Genomic DNA, 13,892 nt, shown 5'->3' on the forward strand with positions numbered 1-13,892 from the left:
TAAACTCCTTCATCCCACTTCTACTCTTATCATATGTATTTTTTCCTTCTAGCACTTATTGCAACTTTATTTACATTGTCATTTAGTGTCTTCTGCTCTTGTTAGTCTCCTGTGTAAACTAGTGAAGAAAGTAACTGACACAATATTCTAGGTGAACATAATAAATATTTGGTGAGTGGCAAATGAACTCTATGTGTTTGTCTAAATGAAGAACTTTAAAATTAGAATGTTGACTTAAACCATATGTGTGTCATCTATATCTGCTTTTCATTTAAGAATCCTGGGCAATTAGTGAAATGTGGCTTATTAACTCTAAGTTGAATCTTAATCCAAATCAGAAGTTTGCAAAGTAAATGTAATTTTATTTTATTTTTTTAAAGATTTATTTATGTACACACACAAAAACTGGGGTACAGGCCAGAGGTGTGGGGAGTGAGAGGATTCACCAGAGACAGAGTGGAGAACAGAACAGGCAGATTGACTGAAATACACTGCTGAGGGGAGCAGTGGATGAGCCAGGAGAGGTCTGCTGTGCCATGTGGGTATCTCCCTGGCCGGGGATTGAACTTGTGCTGCAGTGACTGCAGACAGCTTCATAGGTTGCGTCTTATTCCCTTGCGCCACCATGGAGGCCCAGTAAATGTAATTTTAGCTTAGAAAGACAAATGATTCTCTGTGCTTGGCTAAAGAAAAGTTTTTCCCAACATCTGATCAGAGGAAACGTTGAACACCTAACTTCCACTCTACCATGTCCCTCTCCTTCCTTGGGCAGTGTATGTAACCTGAAGGTACCTAAGTCAGAAGCAACAATATCAAGCCACGCAACTTTCTTTTAGAACTGGAAAATACTTTAATTGCGACTCCTCCCCAGCTTTTTTTTCTTGCCCCTTATCCTGCCTATATACAAAGATTTTGACAGAGAGGACTATTATTTGCAGAGTACTGACATTTCCAGTTTGTGATAATAGGAACAACTTAAATGTATTTAATACTTTTCTATATTTTAAGTACTTAATATGTTACCTAATTTCTGCAACTCCATACAATAGATTCTTTCATTTTATGTTACATTATTTTTAAATTCAATTTTTGTTTTTAAGCATCATTGTTTATTTTTTCACAATATAGGATTTTCATTGTTCCCATTTTATCAACTCAGTGTACTTAAGTAACTTATACAATATCACGAACTAAGAAGTGTCAAAATTGGGATTTGACTAACTTAAAACATACTCCCTCTCTCTCTAGACACTCTTTCAAGAGAGAATTAGCCGTATTCATATCAGGAGACCTAAAATTCTCATAGTCAGTAATAGTGGATGCCCGTGGCTTTGCACCCTTTTATAGTGCTTTTATCTGAGAGAATATTGACTTCTATGTCAGACCATTGCTAGGACAGTGTATCTTTACTTCATCAAGTTCTTTTTCCCATCCTACCTCTAAATGTACTAGAATAGGGTCAGTACCTTATCTTTTTCTGCTTTTCTCCTTAAAATAAAGTCCTCTTCACTCTGGATCCTGAGCTTGGTATGAGTCAGATACTAAGGATCCCACCTCAGCTCACTGTAATTCAAAGCTCGTGATTTTTTTATTGTATAGTACTTTTTAATCATTTTCTCATGGTGATAATAAATAAGTTTCACTAATTTTTTGAATACTAGAAGTGAAAATGTGTGATTTATGAGAAAATTCACGTTTTTTTCCCCTGTATTCCAATGTAATTAGGTAAAATAGAAATGATGTAGTTTAAATAAATGTTGGCTTATGAAACTTGAATAATTTTTTTTTGTGTTTTTCCCCTTTAGGCTGATTATTTGCAACCCAAGTTGTTGGGCATTTTGGCTTTTTTTAACATGCAGTTACTGAGCTCCAGTGTTGGCATTGAAGATAAGAAAATGGTAGGTAGTGATAGTTGAGTTGCAAAATACTAGAATAGAATTAATCTAGAATGTGCAGAAAGTGTGTCTTCTGATTTTAGCTATAGATGTTTAAAGATAAGAAATCATCAAACGTAATATTCTGTATCCCTGAATAACTTGTGTAAACTTTTGGTGAGCCTAAGAAAAAGAATTACAGCATTTACAGACAAATAACCCAAAGCATACTGGCTTACAGGAATTTGTTGGCTCTGCAGCTAAAAGTGTAAATACAGAAATAACTTGATTTTGGACACAATACTGCCAGATTTAATCTTAATTTAAATTTCCCTGAATTTTTTTTTAAAGATTTATTTACTCATGCATACAAGAACTGGGGTACAGACCGAGGTTTGGGGAGTGAGAGGATTCACCAGAGAAAAAGTGGGGAACAGAACAGGTAGATCACTGAAATACACTGTTGAGGGGAGCAGCGGGCAAGACAGGAAGAGGTCTGCTGCACCATGTGGTTAGCTCCCTGGCCGGGGATCAAACCTGTGCTGCAGTGGCTGCAGATAGCCTCATAGATTGTGTCTTAACCTCTTGCGCCACCGGGGAGGCCCCAATTTCCCTGAAAGCAACTCTTAAGTGCCAAGCAGTGGCCCCGATACCCTCAGGCTTATGTTGTCACAATATCTACCTTCATGGGAAAAAAAACAGCAGCAATCCCTGATAGTTCAAACAAATGTTGCATAATTAAATTCACTGGTTTATAATGTGGATCATGATCCAGGGTATTTTTAAATACCAAAACTGTTAAATTATAGAAACTAAAGTAACTTTAGTACTTATCAGTTTACCTTTATTTATTTATTTATTTATTTTTAAAACATTTATTTATTTATACAAGCACTGGGTACAGTCAGAAGCACGGGAGGGTGAGAGAATTCACCAGAGCCAGAGCGGGGAGCAGAGCAGGCAGAAGGACCGAAGTACACTGCTGAGGGGAGTGGCGGGCGGCAGGAGAGGTCTGCGCGCCATGTGGGACCCTCCTCTTGTGGCCGGGGAGCAGCCGGGGATCGAACTGGCGCTGCAGAGGCTGCAGGCAGCTTTGCAACCCAGGGCTCAACCACTGCGCCACTGGGGAGGCCCTCAGTTTACCTTTAAATGCATTTGGTGTAGAGAAGTTTCATTATGACTAGCAATTGATTACCACTGGAAATTTTTCTTCCTAGATTGGGGTAGAATTCTGGATAATGATTAACTTTCCCCTTTTTGTTTCTTTCCACCTCTGCTGTCAGTAGAATTATAGTAAAATTCCATGAATGCTTTTATTTCAATCCATATGCCCCTTTTCTTAATAACCTTAAAGAGCTAAAAACACATGGGGGGCCTCCCTGGTGGTGCAAGGGATTAAGACACAACCTATGAAGCTGTGCGCAGCCACTGCAGCATGAGTTCAGTTTCCCAGCTGGCCAGGGAGGTGACCCACATGGTGCAGCAGGCCTCTCCTGACTTGCCTGCTGCTCCCCTCAGCAGTGTATTTCAGTTAGTCTGCCAGTTCTGCTTCCCACTCTGTCTCTGGTAAATCCTCTCACCCCCCGCATCTCTGGCCTGTACTCCAGATCTTGTATGCATAAATAAATAAATCTTTAAAAAAAAATAAAAACACATGGTATAATATTAAGCTTTACAAATTTCAGCAACTAATACTTGTTCTTGTGATGTCACTTGGTATATCTGACCCTTTGTGTTATCTTTCTTATTGTTACCTCCAGTGAGAAAATAACCTCAAATATAAGAAAACTGGAGTTTGTACTTTAAACCATAAAGAACTTGCATGTTTTGGCACATTCTTAAGCTTGGTTGAATAGTTTATTTACCCCTTCATAGAATCTGTAGCTTTTTATAAAAGTCTGATTCTCTTTCATACACAGAATAAAATATGAATGTTACTGTTTTTTACTAAAGTCATACTTGATTTAATACCATTAGAAGAAAAATATGTGGGATTCATAGTAGCTCAAAATTCATATGAAGAAAATTTAATAGGCATGCCCAATGAATTTGAAAATTACTGTTTCAAAGGACTACCAGTACCAAAGTAGCAAATCACCTTCAAAGGGGAAAAAAAAACACAACACAATTCATCTTGTATTTTTCAGATTCATTATTCCTACATAAGAAGTTGGACAAAATGAACTGATGAATGTTTTTTAGCCCTTATGTTGATAGCAAGTAGTACTTTGATATTAGGTCAGGACTTGTCCTTAGAGCTCATCTGTTTCTGCCAGCTTGTTTACAGATTTATTTTAAAGTCCTGCTTTCTCTGTAGGCTTTGAACAGTTTGATGTCTTTGATGAAATTGATGGGACCCAAACATGTCAGTTCTGTGAGGGTGAAGATGATGACCACGCTGAGAACTGGCCTTAGATTCAAGGATGATTTTCCTGAATTGTGTTGCAGGTATATGCTGCCTAAGCCCATTAGATTTTTTGAATTTCCCAGTAGCACTAACTTGAATTCTTACCTCTTTGAGGGGAAATGGATTCACACTGTAAATAATTAAGATAGAAAGCCTGTTTATACGGAAGAGCATGGGTTTACTTCTTTTAAAATACCTTACTATGGAATCTTAATATACTGGGAAATGGATAGTGTAATAGACCACTGCATACCCATTGCCTAACGCCACCAGTTATCAACACTGCCAACCTTATTTAATGTATCCATCTCCACCTTTTTGAATTGTTAATTGGAATGTTTTAAAGAAAACACCAGTCTTGTAATTAACTCAGAAATATCTAAAGGATAGGACATAATTACTGTTATTCACCTTGTTCTTTTGGCTTAATGTAGAGATCACCCTGTTTCAATATGTAATACAATCTTTAACAGTTGCCTTGTATAATCTTTTTGTTTCTGTATATTTTTGTTCAGCTAACTGCATTGATGGAGATTTACAAATAATAAAAATAATGTGGCTTTTAACTTTGTTTTTTTTCACATAGAGCTTGGGACTGCTTTGTTCGTTGTCTGGATCACGCTTATCTTGGCTCCCTTCTCAGTCATGTAATAGTAGCTTTGTTGCCTCTCATACACATCCAGCCTAAAGAAACTGCAGCTATATTTCACTACCTCATAATTGAAAACAGGTATTTCTTACATCCAATAAGAATAATAAAGATAGCAACTTTTAATTACTGTGTATTTGTGTCTCAGGGGTTTTTAATAGGAAACTGCTCACATTCCTTTTAATTTTAGAGTCTATCAGTAAACAAAAGTAATTGACATGCTTTAAATTAATACATATTGAACTGATGCTATTTCATTTGTTACAATTCTTCCATTACAGTTATATTTAGAACTCATTCATTAATGGGTCATTAATCTACAATTATATTTCATCAATTTTGAAAGCCATGAGGCTAAACTTTCCTTTCCTCACACTTAAAAGACAGTTGGATAGCATGCGAAAGATAAGGAGGGATATTCGACTAGACAGTTGGATAGCATGCGAAAGATAAGGAGGGATATTCGACTAGACAGTTGGATAGCATGCGAAAGATAAGGAGGGATATTCGACTGCTTTCTGTAGCTTACTTAGTTGAAATCCGTATTATTTCATTGACTAGCCTTTCACCCACCTTTTTCCAAACTTAATCATGTTTCTTCTGTCACATGTAGTTTGTTAAAACAAGTCACCCAGCTGACCCAAATTGAAGTAGTATTCCAAGTATACCAAGAGTATAGCTTATTTAGGGTCACCAACATATCAGGCTGGGTGATTTTCTTAGATTTGATTATTTGCCAATATTAATTAGCTGAGTTCTTAGAAAATAAAGAATGTTTTGCATGTCATTAATCAGTGAGCAGTTTAAAGCATTGATAAAGTTAGCCTTAGTTCAGCCTTTACTTTATATTTTTATGGTGGTCATTGTCTTTGTAAATAATTTTTTTTCTTCCAACTGTTAGGGATGCTGTGCAAGATTTTCTTCATGAAATATATTTTTTACCTGATCATCCAGAATTAAAAAAGATAAAAGCAGTTCTACAAGAATATAGAAAGGTATTCAGTTTTTTTATTTATGGTTTGAGAGAACTGATGTAAAATTTTTTCTAAGTTCCAATACATTGACTAAACATTCCTTCGAACCATATCTAGGGGTAATCATTCTGATGGCTAATTCTTGGTAACTAGGTAATCCTTTCATGAATCTGTGCTTTTTAGAAGTAAGTTTTAGCGTTTACATCAAAGATATAATAGCATGTGATAGAACAGAAAGCAAAGAATATATTTCTCATGCTTTACTACCCAGGTCAAGATGTCCTTAGTTACAATTCCCCAAATCCAGAAGCTATGTCAGCTGCATGCCCTGAGTAAAAAAAGAAAAACTAGGGAGGATTCTAGTTATGTTGTACTACTAACCATGGTATGAAATGTCACATCTGACTGGTTTCTTTAGAAGGAGTATGATCTGTAATTTCATCATTTTGAAATCCTGTGAACTCTGGAATTAATAATATATTAATTTAGGGCAGAAAGTGGGATATCTGACCTTGGGTCAAAATAGCAGAGATATTTACTACAGACCTTAAGATTGGTTTTGAAGACTTTATTTCCTCTTTTACTGGATATGCCATCATGGTCATAAAATAAGTACTTTGACTTCATTCAAGACTGCTAAGTAGCACATTGTCAGTAAGGACAACTTGTACTCTTGCCATGGATTTATTTTATATAAGAAAAATTATTTAGTTGGAATAAAGTTTTTCTCTAGATCTAAAGATTTTAGAATGAAATTCGTTTCCCCGAATTACTAACAGAGACAAATGCTATAAAATGGAAGAGATGGAAATTACTTTTAAAATTACTTTTAGTTTACTTATAGTTTAATTATTTTATGTTAAATTTACTGAGAATCTAGGTCTTTTGAGATAGTTCCTTAAGTGGTTAATAAGATATATCTGGGGTCTTCCCTCGTGGCGCAGCAGTTGAGCGTTGGACTGCGAGGCTGCCCGCAGCCTCTGCAGCACGGGTTCATTCCCCGGCCACCGGAGAGGGTCCCACAAAAAAAAAATAAATAAATAAAAAATAAGATATCTCTGTACTTTTCATGTAGGAGACCTCCGAGACTACGGATCTTCAGATAACTCTTCAGCTATCCATGAAAGCAATTCAACATGAAAATGTTGATGTTCGTATTCATGCTCTCACAAGCTTGAAGGAAACCTTGTATAAAAATCAGGTATACTAATATATAACTGGAAAGCAACAGGAATGATAGGTTGGACGTTTAAAGACTAGTTGACAAATGGCATATTTGCTTGAGATTCAGTCGATTCAATAGAAGACGTGACTTTTATTTTACTTAGATTACCAGATCTAACTTGGAATTGATAATCCATTTTGATTGTTTTTAAAAATTCATGATTTGATTGTTATATTCTAAGTTATAGCTTCTTCCTGAGTAAGTGTATATGCATATAGCAGCAGTTTATATGACTCTTCTTATATAATCTCCTATAACTTGTCATAAAGTTTTGGTTATTCTGCCATTGTATCTTTTTTACTAAATTAACTCTGTTAATTTTAATGAAGCTAAATTTTTAAGTTCCCTTTTTCATGGAGTGAGTGAACTTTATTCTTTTCCTTGGTAATATAATATAGATTATCCCTAATCTTCATGATAATGAGAATATTTCCAGTATCATGTCATTATAGATTTATAACTTTATGAAACAGAAAATGTTTAACTGAGAACCTTATTTTTATATATCAAGAATTCATATATTAAGATGTCATAGCCTAAGATCCTTAGGAAAAAGTAGATTACAAAATTGAGTTAGGTTTGCTTTTATGATAGTAAATTATTTTATCCTAAGCATTTACTTAAAATGAAAGATATATACATGATAATGCATGTATATGCTTCTGGATGATTGAACTTGTACAACCAATGTAGGTAGCAACCAGTGTGGAAATGGTCCTACGGCATTTAGGAAGCCTTAAACTTCTACAAATGTAGATTTTATTCCCTCCTGTGAGTCTGCATTATCAATCCTATAGACGACTCCTATGATCTCTTCTACATTAACCCTACCTTATGTTTATCCCTTTTCTTAAACCTCTAACTTAAAGGGACTCTAACTTTTAATATAGGCATTTATGAATACCAGAGGATCTTTCCTCTTGTTTCTGAGGTTTTCTAATTTATGTTATTTCTAAGCAGGTGACATAATTATGGTCTAACATAAGGAAACTTCATATTGACCATTTTTTATATGTAAATGACAATCTGAGAATTTAAGAACATTTGTAGCACCCGTATGGAAAAGCTACAGGTGCCTCACTTTTGCTACCTCTGTCACAAGAAATAAATCACATCTGGTAATTCCCTAATAAGCCTTCCTTCAGTGTAAATCCCTAATGTTGATAGATTTCCTAGGCAGAGTAAGAAGGTAAGTGTACTTGCAAGAGTCTTGAATGTCAATTTTAATTGTCTGAAAAAGATGTAATGGTAATAGATTGTTACAGGATTTTTTTTTAATATAGGTTAATGTTGCTTAGTATCAGTATGTAGCTGGATAAATTTAATTTTGACTTTTTGAAGAAATAAAGAATAGCAGTATTCAATGGATAGGAGAAATTTTTTTAAATGAGGTAGCATTGGTTTATAACACTGCATATGATTTAGAGGTATAGGGTCAAAATTATCAGGTATATTAACATACCTCAACCACCTCCAAGGTGGTTGTAAGCTCTTCACCATAGTCCATTTGTACCTTCCCACTTTGTTCCATTCCCCTCTTACCCTCTCTTTAGTAGCCTCAATTCTGCAGTCAGATTTCTAGGTTTCTTGGCTTGGTTTTGTTTGTCCCCTTGTTTTGTTTCTCTATATTCCATGTATATGTGACAATTTTTATGTCATAAAAAACTTAAATTACACATCAAATTAAACAACCATATGATCTCTTTCTGAAAAATGGAGAAAACAGTGGAGAAAGGAAAGTCTCATCAAGAAATGGTATTGGGGGCCTCCCCGTGGCACAGCGGTTGAGCGCTGGGTTGCGAAGCTGCCCGCAGCCTCTGCAGCGCTGGTTCGATCCCCGGCTGCTCCCCGGCCACCAGAGGAGAGTCCCCCATGGTGCGCAGACCTCTCCTGCCACCCGCTGCTCCCCTCAGCAGTGTACTTCGGTCCTTCTGCCTGCTCTGCTCCCTGCTCTGGCTCTGGTGAATTCTCTCACCCTCCTGCGCTTCTGACTGTACCCAGTGCTTGTATAAATAAATAAATAAATATTAAAAAAAATATTTAAAAAAAAATGGTATTGGGCTAATGTAAAAAAAAATGAAACTAGATCACTATCTCACACTACTTATAAAAATTAACCCAAAGGGCCTCCTGTGGTGGCGCAGCAGTTGAGCACTGGGCTGCGAAGCTGCCTGTAGCCTCTGTAGCACCGGTTTGATCCCCAGCAGCTGGCGAGGGTCCCACATGGCACGCAGACCTCTCCTGCCGCACCCGCTGCTCCCCTCAGCAGTGTATTTCATCAGTCTGCCTATTCTGCTCCCTGCTCTGGCTCTGGTGAATTCTCTCACCCTCCCGCACTTCTGACTCCACCCAGTGCTTGTATAAATAAATAAATAAATCTTTAAAAAAATTTAACTCAAAAAGGATTAAAGACTTGAATGTCGGGCCTCCCCAGTGGCGCAGCGGTTGAGCGCTGGGTTGCGAAGCTGCCCGCAGCCTCTGCAGTGCCAGTTCGATCCCTGGCTGCTCCCCGGCCACCAGAGGAGGGTCCCACATGGAGCGCAGACCTCTCCTGCCGCCCGCTGCTCCCCTCAGCAGTGTACTTCTGCCTGCTCTGCTCCCTGCTCTGACTCTTGTGAATTCTCTCACCCTGCCACGCTTCTGACTGTACCCAGTGCGTGTATAAATAAATAAATCTTTAAAAAAAAAAAAAAGACTTGGATGTAGGACTTGAAACCATAAAACATACATAGAAGAAAATATAGCCAAAACACAGCACAGTATTGGATACAGAGATGTGTGGGGCTTCAGCTCCAACAGCAAGACGAACAAAAGCAAAAATAAACAAATGGAACGATGACATCAAACTCAAAAGCTTTTGCACAGCATAAGAAGCCATCACTATACCAAAAAGACCCTATTGATTGAGGGAAAATATTTATACTCTACACATTTGATAAGTGGCTAATGTCCAAGACCTACATAAAACTCATATAACTTAACAAAAAGAAAATAACCCAACCAAAGAATGGGCAGAAGAACTAAATAGACATATCTCCAATGAAGACATATGGATGACCAACAGGCACATGAAAAAGTGCTCATCAACTCTTAGGGAAATGCAAATCAAAACCACAATGAGATACTACGTCATATCTGTGAGACTGGCTCATATCAGAAAGATCACAAACAAATATTGGTAAGGATATGGAGAAAAAGGAGTCCTCATACATTATTGGTGGGACTGTATACTGACTCAGATGCTATTGAAAAAGGTATGGAGGTTTCTCAAAATATTAAGAATGCATCTACCATGTAATCTAGCAATTTGACTCCTAGATATCTACCTGAAAGATGCAAAAACACAAATTCCAAAGGATTTATACACTCATTATGATTACAGTACTATTTTCTTATTTTTTTCAACTTTTATAAACTATTTATCATCCGTTAACCTTATTTCCACTTTCTGTTCAAGTCTCTGGAAGAACAGCTTAAGACCACTTAGTGGTTGTTCCCACCCACTCAGTGGCTTGAGCAGTGGGAACTGCAGACCAGTCTTCAGTCTTCAGTAGGGAACTGCTGGATAGGTACAGAGGGTACCTGCATGCCTTCAGACCAGTCTGCCACCTCAGGCTGAGTAGCAGTAAACTCAGGAGCTGGAGCCGTCCATTCACCCTGAAATTCCTCCTTGGTCACAGCCTTTTCAGCAGCGGCCTGCTCTTCCTTTTCAATCTCTTCAGGATCCCTGGAGAAGTAGAGATCAGGCATGACCTTGCAAGAGTGTTCACAGGAGATGGTGCCACGCATGCGCAGAACTTCCCGGGCCAGCATCCACCACATGAGATCCACTGAGTGAGTGCCCTTATTGTTGCAGGGGATGGCAATGTCCACATAGCACAGAGGCAAGTTTGTGTTACACAGAGCAATGGTAGGCAGGTTAATGTAGAATGTCAGCCCTGGGATCGGTAACCACCAAAAGTCTTTGCTCCCGGGAAGCTGCCTGGATCTGGTTAGTGAAGGTTCCAGGAGTGAAGCGGCCAGCAATAGGAGTGGCTCCAGTGGCAGCAGCAAACTTCAGCACTGCTCGCTGGCCAGCATTCCTGGATGAGTACAACACTGACATCAGCCGGATTTTCAATGGCAACAATGGCACGAGCTGCCAGCAGGAGCTTCTCCCAGGTTCTCCTCAAATTTATGATAAAGAGGCCATCACTTTTCTTTTGCAGATGTACTTTTCTATCTGGAAGTCAAGGTTGGTGCCACCTAGATGGGTTCCTGCTGCAAGGAACTTGAGGACATCCTCCTCCTTTATTTGCAGGACATCAAGGGCTCTGGACATTGTGAAAGTTTCCCCCGACGGGAACCTAAAACAACGCTGTATATGGACCCCTCCCTGGGCAGTGTGGAAAAGCTACAGTACTGTTTTCTATTGCCAACTTGGGAAACAACCTAAGTGCCAAACAACAGATGAGTAGATAAAGATATGGTGTGCATAAATATATATATGCTGGAATACTACTTGACTATAAATAAAAAATAAAAAAGACCTTTTTTCTCGACAATATGGGTGGAACTGAGATTATACTAAATGAAATAAATCTGAAAGAGAAAGACAAACACAGCATTTCATTTAACTATAGAATAGAAAACAAAACAATGGAATAGACAAAACAAACTCTAGAAATCTAACTGTAGATTTGAGGTTATCAGAGGGGAAGTGAGAGGTAAAGGGTGGGGGAGACAGGGTCTTCTGATCTGCCATGATGGAGGATTACAGTTTCCTTGGTGTGATGGATGTGATTGGTAACATACATCTGAAGATGTGTGAACCTATACCTCTGAATCATATACAATATCGTAAACCAGTGTTACTGCAATAAACAACACAAATTGAAAGAGGGAGAAAAAAAGAATATAAATAGCTGGAACTACATCAAACTAAAAAGCTTCTGTACAGCAAGAGACAGCAACCAAAATGAAGAGACACCCTGCTGGATGGGAAAAAATATTTGCACACCATACATCTGATAAGGACTGTTATCAAATAGTTTTTTTTTTTTAACTAGAAAAGTTCATACTAACAATTATATGGAAAAATAGACATGTGAAAATAGCCAGGGATATGGTGAAGGGAGACAGTGTGAAGCAACTGTGAGAATCCAGTACCAGACACTAGCATACTTTATAGCCTGTATAATTATGACAGTGTAATGTTGTTGCATGAGTAAAGAGACCATTGGAAAGGAACAGGAAGCTAGAAATAGACCCACCTGTATATGGACATTTAGCTATGATGATATTTCAAATAATTGGAGCTAATGTGGATTTGTTTTTAACAGGTTAAACTTTTGGGAAATGATAAAATTAGATTCATATGTAAAAAAAAAAAGCCTTTCTAATTAGATGCATTGAACACAATCATTAAAAATATTTCTGAAATTCAGGGGGTTTTTTTGCTGAAAAATAAAATCCAGTGAAAACATTTATTAGTGCTTAGATAATAAATACATTTAAAGTTACTTTTCATCTACTGTTTTATAATACATAGTCCATTGAGTATCAGCTGCATTTATCTTTTCCATCTAAAGTGTTGTTTTCTAGTTTCAGCAAGTGAATAAATGTGCATAATTTTTATATTAGTTTTGCTATTTATGGATTATTGGTTCATTTTTTGAAGGTATGCCTGCATTAACCTATAATGTTATTTAAGTAATCAACTCTTAGATATTTGGCATAAGATATCTTTATTTTTCTTTTGAACTGTCCTTCAATTTGAATCATAATTTAGACAGGGAGTCAAGATGCTTTATATGCTTCACTTTTGCTAGAAAGAAAATAATATTTATATGTTCTAAAGTGGCTATACAGATAATTTCTAAATCTTAACTGCCTTGGGAATAGTCTCCTCTTAACAGTTTTTCATTATAAAATCCTCAGGGGGTAGACACAAATTGAGCATTTAATCCATCTTCCTACCACTTTTTTTTTAATCCCCACAGAATCCTTTTCCATATTTTTTCTCTTCTATTTTTTAAAATAGTTTTTAGTCTTCTTGTTTTAACTAATAGTTTTTTTTCTACTTGACTTCTTTATTGAAATATCTGGCTACTATCTTTAAAAAGTTGCTCTGGCCTGCTTTGTGGACACGTTTCGCGGTATGGGGCAGAGCCTCCAGTCAGTCAGTACTCCTTGAGGATCCCAGAAGCCGGACCCGCAATGGAAGAAGACCAGGAGCTTGAGAGGAAAGCAATAGAAGAACTGCTTAAAGAGGCAAAACGTGGGAAAACAAGAGCAGAAACAATGGAACCTGTGGGTTGGATGAAGTGTCCTCTTGTTGGTACCAATAAAAGATTTTTAATTAACACAATTAAGAACACACTACCTTCCCATAAAGTGCAAGACCATGAACAAAGAGAAGGCAGCAAGGAACCTGCAAAAAGCCAGAACCAGAAAGAAGAAAACTGGAAGAAGCACAGAACCCACCATTAAAAGCACAGCTTCCAGGCCAGAGACACTGCCAGTGCTTCTCCATCCAGGAAGCATAGCAGCCAAGAGAAGTATGAGAAGCGACTGAACAAGCGATAAGGCAGGGACAAAGAATAAGCCAGTCACTGGCAACTAGTGCAGTTATATTGGGGACTGGGGGTGTGTAGAAAAAGTTATTAGTGCAGACCTTGAGATGGCAGAGCCAACACCTAAGTGATTTTCGAAGTAATTTTTAAAGGTCCTTTGTCATGAAAACCAGAAAATGACCTAAAGATTCTTCAGAGAAATTAGTGCA

General features: G+C 37.5%; 2 protein-coding genes and 1 pseudogene across 4 annotated transcripts in view; 2 read left to right on the forward strand and 1 right to left on the reverse strand.

Moving 5' to 3' along the window:
- Positions 1-13,892, forward strand: part of ATR (ATR serine/threonine kinase) — a 121,085-nt gene that overhangs the window by 31,683 nt on the left and 75,510 nt on the right. For all 3 annotated transcript variants that reach the window (XM_037525846.1, XM_037525847.2, XM_037525848.2), the window contains 5 exons: positions 1,806-1,898; positions 4,192-4,322; positions 4,868-5,011; positions 5,832-5,925; positions 6,980-7,105. In XM_037525846.1, coding sequence (XP_037381743.1) covers positions 1,806-1,898; positions 4,192-4,322; positions 4,868-5,011; positions 5,832-5,925; positions 6,980-7,105 — 588 coding nt within the window. The remainder of the gene's footprint in view (positions 1-1,805; positions 1,899-4,191; positions 4,323-4,867; positions 5,012-5,831; positions 5,926-6,979; positions 7,106-13,892) is intronic.
- LOC119257703 (40S ribosomal protein SA-like) lies at positions 10,563-11,483 on the reverse strand (annotated as a pseudogene).
- On the forward strand, positions 13,224-13,802 carry LOC119257702 (protein POLR1D-like). Its single transcript, XM_037525849.2, is given in 1 exon segment — positions 13,224-13,802. A coding segment is annotated over 1 exon segment (369 nt). The 5' UTR covers positions 13,224-13,327; the 3' UTR covers positions 13,697-13,802.

This window comes from Talpa occidentalis, unplaced genomic scaffold (assembly GCF_014898055.3).
Source record: "Talpa occidentalis isolate TD23 unplaced genomic scaffold, MPIMG_talOcc4v2.1 talOcc4.4, whole genome shotgun sequence".
Taxonomy (NCBI): Eukaryota; Metazoa; Chordata; class Mammalia; order Eulipotyphla; family Talpidae; genus Talpa; species Talpa occidentalis.